We start from the raw sequence: 20,462 nt of genomic DNA, 5'->3' as shown, positions 1-20,462 counted from the left end.
ATAATCATGGTTACATCTGTCAGTTATGTGTTGTATCAGTCTCTGTGACAGTAGCTAGCAATGATCTCATGCAATGATCTCATGCCATGTCGTCCTGTCACCTTTTACAGAAAAAGTCATCAACGATAAGGTCCGTGCAGAGGCGAACAGGTGGGGGGCCACCAGTTCCCAGTGACATCACAGAGATGGAGGAGCGAGTGCTGGCACTCGTGGGGAAGCAGCCCCAGACAGCCACGAACGCATCTGCAGACCCTGAAGTGATGCCACGTGAGTAAAGCTTACACCATTGTAAAGTCTATAGATGCCATACCAACTTATATCCGAACAATCCTATATGATAGATGATTTCTAAAAGTGTCATACAAAGAATGCTGGCCTAATGAAAATCATTGCAACGCAAATGTGTTGATGGTCATGAAATGTGATGTCTACGATGATTTTGATAGCGGTGGTCATGTATATGCTGTGTAGCGCTGGACTCACGTTGTCACCCTAGCACCGCCTTCTCCTCTAATAACCTCATTTGTGTTTTGCAGCTCAGCCAGCAGCGCTGCCCTAGGCAAGACCTCAGAGGCCAGAAGATGGGGAATGATACTACTACATCTGGTGCTAAGGAGCTCCGATTCTTGCCCGTCAATCCGTTGGGTCTGTTCTCCACGGATGAGAGCGCGGACTTCGAGGAACCTGCATCACCACGCTCCAGAAGCCATTCCACCCCAAGACCATCTAGTGGTCCTCTGGTCATTCCCGTCTCCACTCCGGAGGTACCGGCCCCAAGCACCTCTCCACAGGGCACCCGAATTGTCCCCAGAATGGTGCCGACCCCACAGAGCCCTCGTGGACATGGCAGATCTGTTCCACGAGCGCGAAATGACAGCGGAGAGATGGTACAGTTGTCCAGGAGGACTGTAGACATTGGTGACCAGCTCATTGAAGCATTGGGGGGCTTATACCGACAGCTGGCCACCATGACTGAATACATTCCGTGCATGGCAGAGTCCCTGGATGCGATAGCCAGAAACAATGTTGCCACAGGCCTCCCAGTGATCCCTGAGCTCGGCACTCCACCCCTAGGTTCCACACCACCACTGCGAATGACAGATGAGAGCAAAGACCAAGATCCTGCTTCTGCATCAGAGAATGTTGCCCCCTCGGCAGCCCCCGCTCCTGTATCCGTGCAACCACCGCATCTGTCTTCATCTTCCCCAATGAGGCACCGGCTGAGGAGCTCCTCAGCCAGGCACCATGGAGCGAGGAGGGGAAGGTGTAGAGGTGAGGAGAAGAAGGAGAGGGGAGAAGGAAAGTGAGGTGCATGTGAGCAGGTGATAGCTGTGTTATATCTCCATCTGGGTGTATGCAATTTGTTGCAATGTATGGGGGCTGGAGACCATGCTCCTGCTTTGCCTTTGTATTCTGTGTTGCTGGACATGTTGAACATGTGATTTATGTCAATGGTGGAAAAAGTGGGGTGTGGGTGGGGTTTGGGTGTTATTGGCTGTGATACTTATAATTTCAGACCAATGTTGGTATTAAACTTTTGTTATTGAACATAACCTTGTTGCGCATTGTCTCAGATAGCTGGACCGTTAAACACTGGTGATTCCTTACCATGAAAGGGTTAAATACAACTTACCATCAATCAACGTAAATTTTAACTGGCACCAATCTGATGGGCACCATTGATGTCTAAGCTGCACACACACAGCAGTGTGTCAACGTTGTCACTCACATCAGCGCTCTTTCAGGCAAATCTTTCAGATATTAGCTCCTCACACAAGAGTGGGAATTAACAAATGCCAGCCACACTGCTGCCATTCGTTCCGGTTAGTTCCACTTGTTGTGGGCATTTTTTTGAGCGAGTGATATTATGGGCGATATGTGTGCGAGGTGCTGAAATTGACAATGGGCAATCTCCATGGTCGCTAGTTTGGGTAACTATGCTCTTTAAGACAAAAAATAGTGGGCGGGCGTTCATATTGAATCTCGGCATTAATTCCGTGTGGAAAGTAACGCTGGGCGATATTATGGGCGTTGATTTTGCCAATTCTGCTGATTCCGCCCCAAAAAAGTAGGCGGGCGGTAATATTTTTTCCCAGCGTTAAGCACATTGGGAAAATAACGCTCGCCGATAAGTCTCCGAAAAAGCCCGTCAGTTTTCATTTTGTGCCAAAATGGGCGATTATATGGGTATTATACGTCATTTCAGTGGTAAAATGGGCATTAAGTGGGCGTTAAGCATGCAAAAAAAGTTGAGGTTCGAGCCCCATATCTTTTGTTATGTATAACCATGCAAGTTATTTATGATGATTGTTTGTTATAATTACATCTTCATTAAGGAGGGAGAAGTGTAATATAGTTCCACCTTATGGACTACTGCTCCACCTAGTGGACGACTGTGGTAATGCAGCCATTGCTATTTTCACAATAAAGCACCAAGTAGCAGGTCACCTGAGAAGTCCCTGTGTTAACAGCCATCTTGGGAAGTCTGTGTGTTTGTGATGTCGTCAGCAATATACCACAGTATCGACCTCCATACAGACAATGTGTGCCAATGATAAGAACATAAAAACATAAGCAATAGGAGCAGGAGTAGGCCATACGGCCCCTTGAGCCTGCTCCGCCATTTAATACAATCATGGCTGATCCGACCATGGACTCGGCTCCACTTCCCTGCCCGCTCTCCATAACCCCTTATTCCCTTATCGTTTAAAAAACTGTCTATTTCTGTCTTAAATTTATTAAATGACCCAGCTTCCACAGCTCTCTGAGGCAGCAAATTCCACAGATCCACCACCCTCTGAGAGAAGAAATTTCTCCTCATCTCAGATTTAGTGGAAACTGACCCTAAAGATGTAGTTAAATACAACTTCAGTGTTTACACATTTCACACCATACTCCATTTTTTCAATTAAAAAAAAATGTAAAATCTTAAATCTAAAAAATGTAAATGCATATATTCTAAAATAATAGTCTTCAAGAAGTGCTACTGGAGCATACCATGGAACCATTGATATTTACAACACAGAAGGAGGCCATTCAGCCCATTGTTCCATGCCAGATATTTATTCCAGCTGTCTAAATCAATCTCACTACCCGTTCTCTCTCTGTTGCCTTGTATCTTCTTCTGCTTCAAATATTTATCAAATTTTCTCTTAAAACGTGCTTTTCTCTCTGCCTCATCCAATCCCTTTGGCAAAGCATTCCGTGCTCCATCCAACAACACGCTACATAAAGAAATGTCTCCTAACTTCTCTCCTCACACCTTAATGATAATTGTAAATTGATGATCTCTTTTCACTGATTCTTCAACCAGAATTCCAATTCACTCTATTAATAATTTTTGTGAACTCCAATCAATGTTCTCTTAGCTTTCTCTGCTCCAATGCAAGTAGTCCCAGCATCTCAAGTCTCTCCTCATATCTATAATTTCCAATCTTTGGCACCACCCTGCTAAATCTACATTACATGCGCTCGATGAACTATAATAAAGTTCCCAAAAACAGCAAACAGTACAGTAATTGGTGCCAAACTAATGTTATGCAGACATTCCCTCTGGTGGATGTTGTAATAAAATGAGTTTGTTCTTTCACATCACAGCGCAGATTACTGCATTCTGAAGTATGCACTATAGTGATTCAGTATAACAATTTTCACTTGGTCCCAGAGAGCTGGAGCTGTTATTTTATACAATTTGCAAAGAAAGAAATTACACCTTATTCCCATTGGGAGATTTCCAGTGTCTATGATGCTGATGAACTTTCTTTAAAATAGAATAGTATGCTGTAGATTACAGGGAAATGCGATGTGTATTATGTATTTGAAATATTGATTCCATTATTTTAGCTCTAATTGTTAAGCTATTTCCCTGGTATTATTACAGCAATTCCTGTGTACAACATTATTGAACAGTATAAGTCTCAAAGTACTTGAAGTATATCTTATTTCAAATCCATGCAAATAATTGAATTATAACTTCAATTAAATCTATTTCCTCTACTACAGTTCAGGTTCTAAGAATTTGCATATTAGAATGATCAAAGATGCACAAGCATTTGGGTTATAAGAAAACCAGATCATAATTATGTACTTTGATACCTTTTGCTGATTTCACTGCTGCAGCAGGCTTGACTGTAAAAGAAAAAGAAAAGGAATAAAAAATATAGCTGCCATTCGTTGCAAGCAATAATACAATTTTTCTTTAAATTAGCGTTCCTGTAGCCTTGGTATCCAGGTGCAAATTCTGTTCCAGGTAGATGTATTGAAAATGCTCATTATTAAGGATGTTAAGTTTCTCCAATGAAGTGAGTGGAGCCACTCGCTAACACTTAATCCAGCTGCCTGTGGGGAATCACAGCATAAAACTATTCTGAAATTCAGTGCAACTAATTCAGAAAACTCACTCAAACAGGCGATATCAAGGTTCAGCATGTTATTTGGAGATTAGAATTTATGTTCACTAAGCCTTAGTTTAGAGATTTTTCACTGATTTAAATATGTTTTGGACCAATCTTAAATGCAAAATATTTTTGCACCATGTACAAAAACAAATACCAAGCATCTGTGGGAACATAACTTGGTACATTCAAGAAATATTGGTCTCAGAAAATGTTGCTCACTCCCAATGTCATCTTGGATTTGATAAACATTCAAACCACATTCTGGAGCTTAATGCGCTGCTGTGCCATTTGTCTTTGAGCCTTAAACTTTCAGCCTATTGCCATGCAGAAAAGGGCAAACAGCAACCAATATCTATAACATAATGGTAGACACTACATATCCTCTTAAATTCAGTGACATTTGTTACAATACAAAAGTTAGATATTTAAGGTTTGAATTCATGTTACAGAGAATGCACTGAAATGTTCCAAGCACTGTCAGGAGACTAGGCCGGAATCTTCGCAGCCCTGCGAGTGCGGGTTTGGAGGAGGGCCCGCTGTCAAAATGGTTCTGATTGACAGCGAGGCGGAAGTCCGCTCTGAACCCAGCTCCGTGCCAGTTTCTCAACTGTCGTGTCTGCATGCAGATTGAAGACCCGACACCAAGTGGTGGGTCAGGGAATTAAGATGCTTAAGAGGTAATGTAAAGGTATTGAAATGGATTTTACCCAGGCATTTAACATTTTACCAAGTTTTCAATGAGTTTGCCGTCCTGCGGGTTTCATGTCAGGTAAGTGGAGTCGGGTTCTCAGTGACTCTCCATTGTTTTGGCTAGTTGACAGCTGCAGAAGTGGTATAAAAGCTATCATTTCACAGCTGTTCACTTTCCAATGTCAGAAGCTGTTGCCTTCAGGATTTGAAAAAAACTTTTGAGTTGTATGTAGGTTGGAAGTGTTTGCAGTGAACGCTCTATCCACTGTCACCTTCTTGGAGCAACCTCTCTCACCATTGACAGAATGCTTCTGTCATCTCAACCTCACCTGCTATTTATTCCAGCAACATCAGTTCCCTTGAAAGAAATCTCACCTTGGTCCTCAGAAACCCACCACGATCAGTTCCAACACCAACGTCATAAAGCACACCAGCATAACCAATAATAACACCAACCTTCTCCGCAATCACCTGATGCTGCACAGGACACAGGGCATCAGCACCCGACCACATTGCTGCTTGGGAGGCCAGGAATGGCCTCACCATGGCCACATTTACTTCATTTCATACTGTACACCCTGACTGCCACATGATGCACCAGGTTGGCACTACCCCACACTACCATCATAAAGCACCCCTGCAATACCCAATCCATTCCTTTCACATTCATCACCATTGTGCGGGGTACCCTTATGTCTCACCATTCACTACAACTCATTAAGCCACTTCCAAAGGTGCTCACAAATCCGTCCAAGAACACAAAAGGGCCGAAATTCGATCGCGCCGCATTTGGGGTGATCATTTTTAAAAGATTGACGATTTAGCCCGGCAAGATGGACAGCAAAATTGTAGGAAATAGGGCACTTTTCCCTCAGAAATTAAGCGAGGCGGTATCGGAGGCACTAATGGTCTCAGTGGAGTGCTGCAGGGCTGCTATTACTGGGGCATCACCCAATTTCACCTGACTTTCATTCACTGATAATGAGTTTGCTGTTCTTTCCAGTTATTAAAGGGGATGCCATTTCAGGCAACACCTGGTCAATCTCATCATTTCTTCAGTTGACTGAGCTGCAAGGAAAGTGTGCAATGGCTGCTGCAAGGCATTATACAAGGAGCACTCAGTTCAGCGACCTGGCCTTGGAGACATTGGTGGGGGCAGACAAGGAAAGGAGGGAGGTACTGTTCCCTCCATCTGACAGAAGGCCAACTCATAAGAACATAAGAACATAAGAACATCATAAGAACATAAGAATTAGGAACAGGAGTAGGCCATCTAGCCCCTCGAGCCTGCTCCACCATTCAACAAGATCATGGCTGATTTGGCCGTGGACTCAGCTCCACTTAACCGCCCGCTCCCCGTAACACTTAATTCCCTTATTGGTTAAAAATCTATCTATCTGTGACTTGAATACATTCAATGAGCTAGCCTCAACTGCTTCCTTGGGCAGAGAGTTCCATAGATTCACAACCCTCTGGGAGAAGAAATTCCTTCTCAACTCGGTTTTAAATTGGCTCCCCCATATTTTGAGGCTGTGCCCCCTAGTTCTAGTCTCCCCGACCAGTGGAAACAACCTCTCTGCCTTTAACCTGTCTATCCCATTCATGATTTTAAATGTTTCTATAAGATCACTCCTCATCCTTCTGAACTCCAACGAGTAAAGACCCAGTCTACTCAATCTATCATCATAAGGTAACCCCCTCATCTCCGGAATCAGCCTAGTGAATCGTCTCTGTACCCCCTCCAAAGCCAGTATATCCTTCCTTAAGTAAGGTGACCAAAACTGCACGCAGTACTCCAGGTGCGGCCTTACCAATACCCTATACAATTTCAGCAGGACCTCCCTGCTTTTGTACTCCATCCCTCTCGCAATGAAGGCCAACATTCCATTCACCTTCCTGATTACCTGCTGCACCTGCAAACTAACTTTTTGGGATTCATGCACAAGGACCGGCCGTCCGGACACGCCATGGCGTACCATCTTGCCGTCCGGAGGAGGCGGGGGTCCCCGATGGAGGGCACTCTACGCAGGGGTCCTCCCACTATTCATCGGGGACTTGGCCTGGAGGGTGGTGCACGGAGCAGTGCCGTGCAATAAATTTTTAAGCCGGTTCACGGACTCCCAGGCCGCCTGCAATTTCTGCGGTCTGGAGGAGTCCGTGTTCCATGTTTTTATTGAATGCACAAGGTTGCAGCCCCTGTTCCACTATTTGAAGGGGCTGCTCCTGAAATTCTGGCTGCACTTCAGTCCCACTCTCCTGATCTTTGGGCACCCTGTGCGGAGGGGAGCGGGTAGGTCCGAAGGCCTCCTCGTAGGACTGCTCCTGGGCACGGCCAAGGGTGCCATCAGCCGGTCCAGGCAGCGGGCGGTCGAGGGGGTCGTTCAACCTGACTGCCTGCCTCTCTTCCGCTCTTACATCCGGTCCAGGGTGTCCTTGGAGATGGAGCACGCGGTGTCCACCGGTACGCTCGCGGCCTTCCGCGAGAGGTGGGCACCGGAGGGACTGGAGTGCATCATCACGCCCGGCAACCAAATTTTAATTTGATTTTACGTTTTTTAAGTTTAATTTGTTTTAATTGCCGGTGCTTTTAGTGTCCCCCTTCCCTTTTATAGGGGGCACTGGGGAAAATTGTGAATTTAGTGCCCAAAAAAAAAAAAAAAAAAAAGAAAAACACAAAAAAAACAAAAAAAAGGGGGGGAAAAAAAGGGCCTTGTAAATGTCTGGAGTGTCACCCAGGTCGGGTGGCACCATTTAATGTTTTTATGTTTTGCAGGTAAACTCAAAAGAGTTTCATGCACAAGGACCCCCAGGTCCCTCTGCACCTCAGCATGTTGTAATTTCTCCCCATTCAAATAATATTCCCTTTTACTGTTTTTTTCCCCAAGGTGGATGACCTCACACTTTCCGACATTGTATTCCATCTGCCAAACCTTAGCCCATTCGCTTAACCGATCTAAATCTCTTTGCAGCCCCTCTGTGTCCTCTACACAACCCGCTTTCCCACTAATCTTTGTGTCATCTGCAAATTTTGTTACACTACACTCTGTCCGCTCTTTCAGGTCATCTATGTATATTGTAAACAGTTGTGGTCCCAGCACCAATCCCTGTGGCACACCACTAACCAACGATTTCCAACCCGAAAAGGACCCATTTATCCCGACTCTCTGCTTTCTGTTCGCCAGCCAATTCTCTATCCATGCTAATACATTTCCTCTGACTCCATGTACCTCTATCTTCTGCAGTAACCTTTTGTGTGGCACCTTATCAAATGCCTTTTGGAAATCTAAATACACCACATCCATCGGTACACCTCTATCCACCATGCTCGTTATATCCTCAAAGAATTCCAGTAAATTAGTTCAACATGATTTCCCCTTCATGAATCTATGCTGCGTCTGCTTGATTGCACTATTCCTATCTAGATGTCCCGCTATTTCTTCCTTAATGATAGTTTCAAGTATTTTCCCCACTACAGATGTTAAACTAACCGGCCTATAGTTACCTGCCTTTTGTCTGCCCCCTTTTTTAAACAGAGGTGTTACATTAGCTGCTTCAATCCGCTGGTACCTCCCCAGAGTCCAGAGAATTTTGGTAGATTATAACGAATGCATCTGCTATAACTTCTGCCATCCCTTTTAATACCCTGGGATGCATTTCATCAGGACCAGGGGACTTGTCTACCTTGAATCCCATTAGCCTGTCCAGCACTACCTCCCTAGTGATAGTGATTGTCTCAAGGTCCTCCCTTCCCACATTCCTGTGACCAGCAATTGTTGGCATGGTTTTTGTGTCTTCCCCTGTGAAGACCGAAGCAAAATAATTGTTTAAGGTCTCAGCCATTTCCACATTTCCCATTATTAAATCCCTCTTCTCATCTTCTAAGGGACCAACATTGACTTGAGTCACTCTTTTCCGTTTTATATATCTGTAAAAGCTTTTACTATCTGTTTTTATGTTTTGCGCAAGTTTACCTTCGTAATCTATCTTTCCTTTCTTTATTGCTTTTTTAGTCATTCTTTGCTGTTGTTTAAAATTTTCCCAATCCTCTAGTTTCCCACTAACCTTAGCTACCTTATACGCATTGGTCTTTGATTTAATACTCTCCTTTATTTCCTTGGTTATCCCTTCTCTTACCGCCCTTCTTTTTCACTGGAATATATTTTTGTTGAGCACTATGAAAGAGCTCCTTAAAAGTCCTCCACTGTTCCTCAATTGTGCCACCGTGTTCTGTGTTCCCAGTCTACTTTAACCAACTGTGCCCTCATCCCACTGTAGTCCCCTTTGTTTAAGCATAGTACGCTCGTTTCTGACACAACTTCCTCACCCTCAATCTGTATTACAAATTCAACCATACTGTGATCACTCATTCCGAGAGGATCTTTTACTAGGAGATCGTTTATTTTTCTGTCTCATTACACAGGACCAGATCTAAGATAGCTTGCTCCCTTGTAGGTTCTGTTACATACTGTTCTAAGAAACAATCCCGTATGCATTCTATGAATTCCTCCTCCAGACTACCCCGTGCGATTTGAGTTGACCAATCGATATGTTGGTTAAAATCCCCCATGCCGTTCCTTTTTCACATGCTTCCATTATTCCCTTGATTATTGCCCGCCCCACCGTGAAGTTATTATTTGGGGGCCTATAAACTATGCCCACCAGTGACTTTTTCCCCTTACTATCTCTAATCTCCACCCACAATGATTCAACATTTTGTTCATTAGAGCCAATATCGTCTCTCACAACTGCCCTGATATCATCCTTTATTAACAGAGTTACCCCACCTCCTTTCCCTTCTTGTCTATCTTTCCGAATCATCAGATACCCCTGTATGTTTAATTCCCAGTCTTGGCCACCCTGCAACCATGTTTCTGTAATGGCCACCAAATCATACCCATTTGTAATGATTTGTGCCTCCAAAGGATTTTAGGGCCATGTAGGCAGAGCTAGCTGTCAAGGTGTCGGGTAGCATGGTGGTGGATAGAACACCCACACAGTGTCGCAAGTGAGTACATGTTTCCACAACTATTACACACCAGCCTCTGGGCCTCTGTCTGTGAACACTTTGCAAACCAACACTTAACCCAGCAGGCAACCATCAACCAACAGTGCCTACTCACACTCACAACTTCATTTCACGCCTTGCATACATTCGCAGCTATTTAACCACGGCAGGCATATCTTCCACATACATAACTGGACTCTTACTCACACACCCTACTTTCTTTTACAGGCAAAGATGGCACACAACAGGATGCAGCAGTGGACTGGAGGGGGGAAAACTGAACTGCACCAGAAGTGAACTGGAGGAGTAAGTACTGTGTCTCATTGGCCCACAGATGGTGGACCCTGTGGCCGCCGGAGATGTCGAGCGCGCTGGGGGCAACAATGGTATCTTAACCCCCTCTTCTCATTCCACTTCTCCCTTAAGCCAGAAGGCCTTATCACTTTCCACCTCCTCATTTTGTCTGCCATCCTTGCTCCGTTCCTGCCCCCCTGCCCTCACCTTAATGTGACTTTTGTGCCATTTATGCTTTCAGATAATCAGCCAGCAGATGAGCAGCCTGTGCCTGAGCCCCCCAACCCAGTCACAAGGGAGAAGAACAGGTGGAGGAGGATGAGGAGGGGGGAGGGGAGGAGGACAATCCAAGCACTGCGTCAGTGCTTCTCTCACCCATTGGCACTAGCTCAGATAGTAGCACTACGTGATCATTAAACGATAGTTTAGGACACGGATATGCGCTAGGTGATGCACCAGGGCCTAGTGGGCTGCAGCAGAGTCAAAGGGAAAGGGAAGCTCGGGAGCCATCTCCCCAGAGGGTGAGTTCACATGTGAGTTCTGCTGCACAAGACTCAGATGAGGATCTCGATGGGGAGGTGTTCACACAAAGGGTGATAGGTGCAATGTATGTACATAAGGTCTGCCCACCAACAGGGAGCATAACCGTCAGAGGTCCTAGGATCATAGGTACACTCGTGCTGGGCCCGGTATATAACCTGAACATCACCTTTGTATCTTCTCTTCTGGAAGCCATTAAAGACTGACCAGGTTACACCTAGTCACTGGCTCACTGTACGGAGTTCATTGTATCATTTCATAAATCGCAACTGGCGATGAGGCAAATACGAACCCATGCAAAAGTATGGCAAGCACAGCACGATTGAGTACTGTTAGAATTCTTGAGAAATTCAATGAGGGAGAGGATTGGGGAGATTTCACGGATCGTCTTGATCAGTAATTCATGGCAAACAACCTAAACAAAGACAAGGATGCAGAGAAGTGCAGGGCAGTTCTTCTCACCATCTGTGGCCCCACAATCTATGCATGCATCAAGATTCTGCTCTCACTCACTCTTCCTACAGAAAAGGATTACAAAGAACTGTGTGCTCTAGTTCAGGAATACTGTAAACCCACGGAAGGAATCCTCCTATTCAGATATCGTTTCTATACGTACGTTCGTCCAGAAGGCCAGGACATAGCGGCATTTGTTGCCGACCTGAGACATCTTGCAGGGCCTTGCAAATTTGGGCCTGCATGGGAAGACATGCTGTGTGACTTTTTCGTGATCGGGTCAACCACGAGGTGATCTTAAGTAAGCTGCTGGCTTCGGAGACGCCGGACCTCAGCAAGGCCATCACCATCACCCAGGCTTGTATGCCCATGCAGAAAAGCATGAAGTAGATATCGTGCCAAAACAGGAACTCCACAGCAAGTACTGTGTACAAAATTGTACCGACGGCTGGCAGAGCTGCACATGGCAGGGCCTACTCGACTGCGTCTGCAAGACCAGGAGCCACTCAAAGTTTGCCATCGAGGGCCTACTCGACTTCGTATGCGAGAACGGAAGCCGCTCAAAGCCCGCCATCGGGCGCAAATCCGAGCTCACTGTGTTGGTGTTGCGGGGGCAATCACCGACCTCATCAGTGCCGCTTCAGGCAGTATGTTTGCAGAGGGTGTTCGAAGACGGAGCATCTTCAGCGGACATGTCCACAACAGAGCAAGCGAGTTGCGACACACCACGTGGATGATGATCAATTCAGTGTGGATCTGGCGATGCAGCCCGAAGCATTTGAGAGCTCCAAGGAGAAAGTGTATAGCGTACGTGCATGCCTAACAAAGAGCTAACCGATAATGATAGAGGTAAAATTAAATGACATGCCAGTATCCATGGAATTAGACAGGGGTGCGAGTCAATCGATAATGAGCCAGAAGACTTTTGAAAAGCTGTGGGAGACCAAGGCAGAGAGACCTAAGCTGAATCCGATCAATGCAAAGTTGCGAACCTACACCAAAGAGCTCATACCAGTGATCGATAGTGCAGCAGTAAGAGTGTCGTACGAGGGAGCGCTTCATGATCTACCGTTTGGATTATCCTGGGCAACAGCCCATCGTTATTCATCAGGAGTTGGTTCGAGAAAATAAAATGGAAATGGTACGATATCAAAGCTTTGTCATCAGCGGATGATGATTTATGTGCTCAAGTGCAAAGCAAATTTCCCTCACTGTTTGAACCGGGAATTGGCAGCTTCAAGGGAGCCAAGGTGCAGATTCACCTAGGCCCAGATGCAAGGCCCATCCATCACAAAACCAGGGCGGTCCCGCACATGATGAGAGAAAAGGTTGAGCTCGAATTGGATAGGCTACAACGCGAGGGGGTCATCTCACTGATCGAATTTAATGAATGGGCCAGCCCCATTCTTCCGGTGTTAAAGAGCACAGTCAGGATTTGTGGAGACTACAAGGTCACGATCAACCGAGTTTCTAAACAAGATCAGTACCCGCTACCGAAAGCTGATGACCTGTTTGCAATGCTAGCCAGGGGAAAATCGTTCACCAAATTGGATCTAACGTCGGCCTACATGACACAGGAACTGGTTGAATCATCAAAGAAACTTACGTGCATCAACACGCACAAAGGACTGTTTATTTACAACAGGTGTCCTTTTGGCATTCGTTTGGTGGCAGCCATATTTCAGAGAAACATGGAGAGCCTATTGAAATCCGTCCCCAGGACTGTGGTGTTCCAAGATGACACCCTTGTCAAGGTCGTGACACCGCCGGGCACCTGCACAATCTGGAAGAGGTTCTGCGTCGTCTGGACAAAGTGGAACTCAGGCTGAAACGTTTGAAATGAGTTTTCATGGGACCAGAGGTCGAATTCCTTGGACGAAAGATTGCTGCAGACAGTGCCACCAGAGGGCACTGCTGTGGGAGACCTGAGGGTCACCAGCATTGGTGTGCAGGGCCCACTATAAAAGCTGCCCACCATGCATGTGACTCATTCTGGAGTTACAATAAATGGGACTAAGGTCACAACGGCTCAAGTACAATACTAGACCTCGTGGAGTCATTCATAAGAGTATTAAAAACATAACAATTGGCGACGAGATTACGAACTTTCACATAAAAATGACTAACGTTGGTGCATTAGAAAAGTTCTCAGAGGGTGCAGATTGGGAAGCCTTTACAGAGCGGCTCGACCAATATTTTGTAGCAAACGACCTGATAGGCGATGATCCGGCCACACTGGCAGATAAACGCAGAACTATCCTGTTGACCAGTTGTGGGCCTGCGGTCTACGGCTTCATCAGGGACTTGCTTGCACCAGAAAAAACAATGACCAAGTCATACGAGGAGCTGAAAGTGATAATTCGGGACCAACTCAAACCAAAGGAGAGCATCCTCATAGCCAGGCATCGATTTTATACACACCCCGCCCCGAGGGCCAGGAAATCGCGAAGTACGCTGCCGACCTCAGGAGGCTGGCAGGACCGTGTGAATTCGACGCATCCCTCACCGATGCATTGTGGGACATCTCCGTAATTGGCATCGGTCATGAGGCTCTTCTTCACAGGCTACTGTCTGCCGAAACCACCGTCACTCTACAGAAGGCCATTAGCATCAGCCAGGCATTCATGACTTCAAGCTGCAGCTTTAAGCAGATGATGACTCACTCTTAGGACTCAAACCCGGCAAGTACTTTAAGTAGAATGGCGCCTTTCACAGGCAGAACTGTTGAACGTGAATCTGCCCAGAGCAGAGCATACAGGCCCCCGAGTCCTTTAACTCAGAGTCCGCCGAGGGGTGCAAACGTAAGCCGAGTAGCACCATGCTGGCGTTGCAGAGGAAATCACAGGGCTCATCAGTGTCAGTTCAGAAACTATGTGTGCAAAGGCTGCAGCACAAAGGGTCACCTCCAGCGAATGTGCAAAAGAGCTGTGACTCACCATGTGGAAGAGGAGTCAGCAGATGACTGTGAATCCAGCGCAGATTACGAGGAGATGGCTAGAGAGGCAGCCCAGTCCCAGGATGAAGTGTATGGAGTATATGCCTGCACGACAGATTGTCCTCCAGTGATAATGGAAGTTGAGAGAAATGGCGTTCCAGTCTTCATGGAAGTGGACACGGGGGCGAGTCAGTCAGTAATGAGCCAGAAAGCCTTTGAGAGGCGATGGAACAATCAAGCTGAACCTCCCAAGCTGGTCCCGGTTCAGGCAAAGCTGTGCTCCTACACCAAGGAACTGATATCAGTTGCTGGTAGTGCGGATAAGTGTATCCCATGATAGCGCGGTGCACAATTTACCATTGTGGATGGTTTCAGGTGATGGACCAACGCTACTTGGAAGAAGATAGATGGGGAAAATTCATTGGAACTAGGAAGACGTCATCCCTCCAGCGATCGACGTCCCCCGTGCTCAGAGGCAGAGCAAGCTCCCACCTTTGGTTGGACCAGGCACCGGAGAGCAGATCCGCGCAGCCCCCGAGGCACAGACCGCTCATCACAACTGCATGGCGATGATCCGGCCGAGACGACCCGAACGCACCTTCCCGGTTTCAGTGGCAGGACTCCTGGGGAGGAAGATTGGATCCGAGGGCGCCTTCCCAGCTTCAGTGGCAGAATCCCTGGGAAAGAAGATCGCGGCAGTCGACATCATGGACAGGGAAAAGATAGCGTCAAATCACGAAGTGCAGCACTAATGGAGCAACGACTCATGATTCCACGCAAGGAAAACGATTGGGGTAAAAGTAGTAAGGCCATTTTAAAGGAGACCAGCAACCGCCATTTTTGAATGAACTGCTTGAAATTGGTAACCAATGTAAAAGTCCAGCTGTAATGAGCAAAATATTGTTGAGCAATGTCGGTTGCAAATTGCAATCAGCCAATGTAGCGGGCGAACACCTAATGGCGTATACAGGTTCAGCGGGCTACCCAATACTGTAGCCTGCGTCCCCCGGACCAGAACGATGTATCATAAAGTGTCCCCACAGCTGACAGAAGTAGACAAGTCACAGAGTAAACGATACCCGGAGAGCAGAGGCACCGGTAGCGATACCCTGCCTCAGATCAGTTTAACATTGCAGGCACCCGTTGGCATGAACCGCCACGGGCCAGAAACAGTAAACTGCGCCTATGTTCGCAGTCGGCTACCGTCGCCCACCACCCGGGTGGAAAAGGCGTAGCCCACAAACCCACTCGCCACCACGGCAATGCCCAAGAGTGAAGAGTCACCCGCAATGGCTCCTCCGACCGGGACCTGGACCAGCTAGGATCCCAAACTAGAGAGTGCTCACAACAGTGCCCTCAAGATGAGGCAGCCCCACCGTCGCTTAGACGAAACGCTCACTCGCTCAGACCGCTTCCCAGGGAGCAGCAGTGACACTGGGCAAACGAAAAGGACACGGAGGTCACAGACATATCAGCTGTCTTTGGGCCTGCCCGACACTAGGAGTCACGGCAAGAGCCCTGAGCTACGGCAACTCGAGCAAAATGAGCTCACCTCGTCCACAGTCCCACTAGCATGGGGCGCTGCTCCGCCACCAGACGACCCGGATCTCATCCGGCCGTGCTGGAACTAGACTGTCCTTGTGTACCTGTACTGAGATACCTGTACTGATCATGTAAATGTTCCACACTAAAAGAAACGCAACTGTAATCCACCCAACAAATGTACCAAGATGTAAATGTAAAACCCATGTGATGAACTTGAATGCAACTTGCATGTAACGGGTCATTAGCATGATCTCTGTGTGGGGGGAGGGGGGGGAGGAGAATGGAGTAGTCATGGACTCACAACCAGAAACCACTGGGAACTCCACTGGCAACAAATCTCACTACCAACACACCCAAGCCAGAAGTGACCCTCCGATGGTCAACCAGCAAGAGCAAAGCCCAGGTCACCATCAATTTACGAGTCAATTTGCATTAAAGACTTGAGGAGAAGTGATGTCATGTATGTAGACCATGTATACTAACTGTATAGTCACATAAGGTGTGCCACCAGAGGGCACTGCAGTGGGAGACCTGTGGGTCACCTGCATAGGTGTGCAGGGCCCAGTATAAAAGGCTGCCCACCATGCTTGTGCCTCACTCTGGAGTTACAATAAATGGGACTAAGGTCACAACAGCTCAAGTACAATACTAGACCTCGTGGAGTCATTCATAAGAGTATTAAAGACATAACAATTACAGTACAAATGAAGGCCTTTCAGCCCGTTGAGCCTGTGCCGGCTCTCTGCAAGAGCACTTCAGCTAGTCCCACTCCCATGCCCTTTCTCCATAACCCTGCAATTTTTTTCTTTTGGGTACTTAGTCAGTTCCCTTTTGAAAGCCACGATTGAATGTGCCTCCAACTTCCTTTCACGCATTCCAGATCCTAACCACTCGCTGCGCAAAAAAGTTTTTCCTCATGTCTCCTTTGATTCTTCTGTCAATCACCTTAAATCTGCGTCCTCTAGTTCACGACCCTTCCACCAATGAGAACAGTTTCTCTCTATCTACTCTGTCCAGACCCCTAATGATTTTGAACACCCCTATCAAATCTCCTCTCGACCTTCTCTGTTCTAAGGCATCCCACTAGTCACAGCCTGCCAACCCAAAAATTACCCGCTTTTCCTACTATAATAAAAACAGAAAATGCTGGAAATCTCAGCAGGTCAGGCAACATCTGAGGAGAGAAAGCAGAGTTAACATTTTGGGTCAATGGCCCTTCGTCAGAACTGGAGAGTGTTCAAAAAGAACAGATTCTTATCAAGCACTTATTCCTACTCTCTGTTTTCTGTCTGTTAACCAATCCTCAGTCCATTCCAGTATATTATCCCCAATCCTATGAGCCCCACTTTGTTTAATAACCTTTTGTGTGGTACCTTATCGAATGCCTTCTGAAAATCCAAATACACCAAGTTAACTGGTTCCCCCTTATCTATTCTATTAGTTACAACCTCAAAAAACTCTAACAGATTTGACAAACGTGATTTCCCTTTCATAAATCCGTGTTGACTCTGCCCAATCCTATTATTATTTTCTAAGTGCCCTGTTACCACATCCTTAATGGGGAACGGGCGGGTAAGTGGAGCTGAGTCCACGGCCAGATCAGCCATGATCTTGTTGAGTGGCGGAGCAGGCTCGAGGGGCTAGATGGCCTACTACTGTTCCTAATTCTTATGTTCTTATGTTCTTAATAATAGCTTCTACATTTTCCCGACTACTGATGTCAGGCTCATCATCATCATAGGCAGTCCCTCGGAATCGAGGAGGACTTGCTTCCACTCCCGAAGTGAGTTCTTTGATGGCTGAACAGTCTGATACGAGAGCCACAGACCCTGTTACAGGTGGGACAGACATTCGTCGAGGGAAGGGGTGGGTGGGGCTGGTTTGTTAGCGCTTGGCCTCTTCATGCTTTTTGCGTTGAGACTCGAAGAGCTCAACGCCCTCCCAGATGGACTTTCTCCACCTCGGGCGGTCTTCGGCCAGGGTCTCCCAGGTGTCAGTGGTGATGTCGCACTTTACCAGGGAGGCTGTGAGGGTGTCCGTATAATGTTTCCGCTGTCCTCCTTTGGCTCGTTTACCATGAAGGAGCTCTGCATAAAGCATTTGCTTAGGGAGTCTCGTATCTGGCATGTGTACTATGTGGCCTGCCCAGCGAAGCTGATCGAGTGTGGTCAGTGCTTCAATACTGGGGATGTTAGCCTGGTCGAGGCCACTGATGTTGGTGCGCCTGTCCTCCCAGGGAATTTGCAGGATCTTGCGGAGACATCGTTGATGACATATCTCCAGCGACTTGAGGTGCCTCCTATACATCATCCATGCCTCAGATCCATACAGGAGGGCGGGTATTACTACAGCCCTGTCGACCATGAGTTTAATGGTAGATTTGAGGGCCTGGTCTTCAAACAGTCTTTTCCTCAGATGGCTGAAGGCTAAGCTGGCGCACTGAAGGTGATGCTGAATCTCCGCATCAATGTCTGCCTTTGTTGATAAGAGGCTCCCGAGATATGGGAAATGGTCCACGTTGTCCAGGGCCGCGCCGTGGATCTTGATGATTGGAGGGCAGTGCTGTGCAGCGGTGACAGGCTGGTGGAGGACCTTTGTCTTACGGATGTTAAGCGTAAGGGCCATGCTTTCATACCCTGGTCTGTAGTTCCCCTTTTTTTTCTCTCCTTCCTTTCTTAAATCGCGGGGCTACATTTGCTACCTTCCAATCTGTGGGAACCGTTCTAGAATCTATGGAATTTTGGAAGATGACAGCCAATGCATCCACTATCTCTATAGCCACCTGTTCCAAAACCCTAGGATGTAGGCCATCAGGTCCAGGGGATTTATTGGCTTTCAGTTCCATTAATTTTTCCAGTACTATTTTTTTTACTAATAATAATTTCTTTCAGTTCCTCATTCTCATTAGACCCTTCATTCTCCACTATTTCTGGGAGGTTTTTTGTGTCTTCTTCCATGAAGACAGACACAAATTATTTGTTTAATTTCTCTGCCATTTCCTTATTTCCCATTATAATTTCTCCTGTCTCAGCCTATAGGGGATCCACATTTACTTTCGCTAATCTTTTCCTTTTTACATACCTATAGACCTATCAGTTTTTATGTCTCTCGGAAGTTTACTCTCAGATTTTATTTTTCCTGTCTTTCAATTTTTTGATCCTCCTTTGCTGAATTTTAAATCCTCCCAATCCTCAGGCTTATTGCTCTTTTTGGCAACATTATAAGCCTCTTCCTTTGATCGAAGACTATCTTTGACTTCTCTTGTTAGCCACAGTTGTACCACTTTTTCTGTGGGGTTTTTTGTGCCTTAGAAGAATGTATGTTTGTTGTAAACTATGTATTAGCTCTTTAAATCCTGAGTGTAACAAAGCCAAGTTTGCTGAAGATACAAAGATGGGAGGAAAAGCAATGTGTGAGGAGGACACAAAAAATCTGCAAAAGGACATAGACAGGCTAAGTGTGTGGGCAAAAATTTGGCAGATGGAGTGTAATGTCGGAAAGTGTGAGGTCTTGCACTTTGGCAGAAAAAATCAAAGAGCAAGTTATTATTTAAATGGAGAAAGATTGCAAAGTGCCGCAGTACAGCGGGACCTGGGGGTACTTGTGCATGAAACACAAAAGGATAGTATGCAGGTACAGCAAGTGATCAGGAAGGCCAATGGTATCTTGGCCTTTATTGCAAAGGAGATGGAGTATAAAAGCAGGGAAGTCTTACTACAGCTATATAAGATATTGGTGAGGCCACACCTGGAATACTGCGTGCAGTTTTGGTTCCCATATTTACGAAAGGATATACTTGCTTTGGAGGCAGTTCAGAGAAGATTCACTGGGTTGATTCTGGGGATGAGGGGGTTGACTTATGAGGAAAGATTGAGTAGGTTGGGCCTCTACTCATTGGAATTCAGAAGAATGAGAGGTGAGGAGAAATTTCTTCTCTCAGAGGGTTGTAAATCTGTGGAATTTGCTGCCTCAGATAGCTGTGGAAGCTGGGACATTGAATAAATTTAAGACAGAAATAGACAGTTTCTTAACCGATAAGGGGATAAGGGGTTATGGGAGTGGGTGGGGAAATGGAGCTGAGTCCATGATCAGATCAGCCATGATCTTATTGAATGGCGGAGCAGGCTCGAGGGGCCGTATGGCCTACTCCTGTTCCTATTTCTTATGTTCTTATGTTCTTATATCTACTGCCATACCTTGTAATGTAGTTTCCCAATCTACCTTAGCAAACTCACCCTTCATACCTATGTAGTTTGCTTTGTTAAGATTTAAGACCCTAGTTTTTGGATTGAACTTAATCACTTGAATCACTTTCAAACTTAATATAAAATTCGAACATTATGGTCACTCTTCCCCAAAAGGCCCCTTTACTACAGAGTTATTAATTAACCCTTTCTCATTGCAAAGAGGCTACAGGTTGACTGAGCGGACAAGAACTTGAAAAATGGAATACAACAGTTCCAGTCTCCCCACCCAAGGAAAGATACACTCACCACAGAGGGAGCGCAATGAAGATTCACCAGACCAGCTCCTAGAATGAGGGGACTGCCACATGAGGAGAGACGAAGCAGACCAAGCTTGAAGGGCCAAATGGCCCACCCCA

The 20,462-nt window shown here is 46.3% G+C and overlaps 1 protein-coding gene across 1 annotated transcript in view; it reads right to left on the bottom strand.

The window, feature by feature from the left end:
• LOC139266620 (triadin-like) overlaps positions 1-20,462 on the bottom strand; it is a 563,562-nt gene that overhangs the window by 314,872 nt on the left and 228,228 nt on the right. The window contains exon 16 of the mRNA XM_070884212.1: positions 4,096-4,128. Coding sequence (XP_070740313.1) covers positions 4,096-4,128 — 33 coding nt within the window. The remainder of the gene's footprint in view (positions 1-4,095; positions 4,129-20,462) is intronic.

Source organism: Pristiophorus japonicus, chromosome 7 (assembly GCF_044704955.1).
Source record: "Pristiophorus japonicus isolate sPriJap1 chromosome 7, sPriJap1.hap1, whole genome shotgun sequence".
NCBI lineage: Eukaryota > Metazoa > Chordata > Chondrichthyes > Pristiophoridae > Pristiophorus > Pristiophorus japonicus.
The sequence above is the reverse complement of the archived record's forward strand: the minus strand, read 5'-3'. Positions and strand labels throughout refer to the sequence as shown.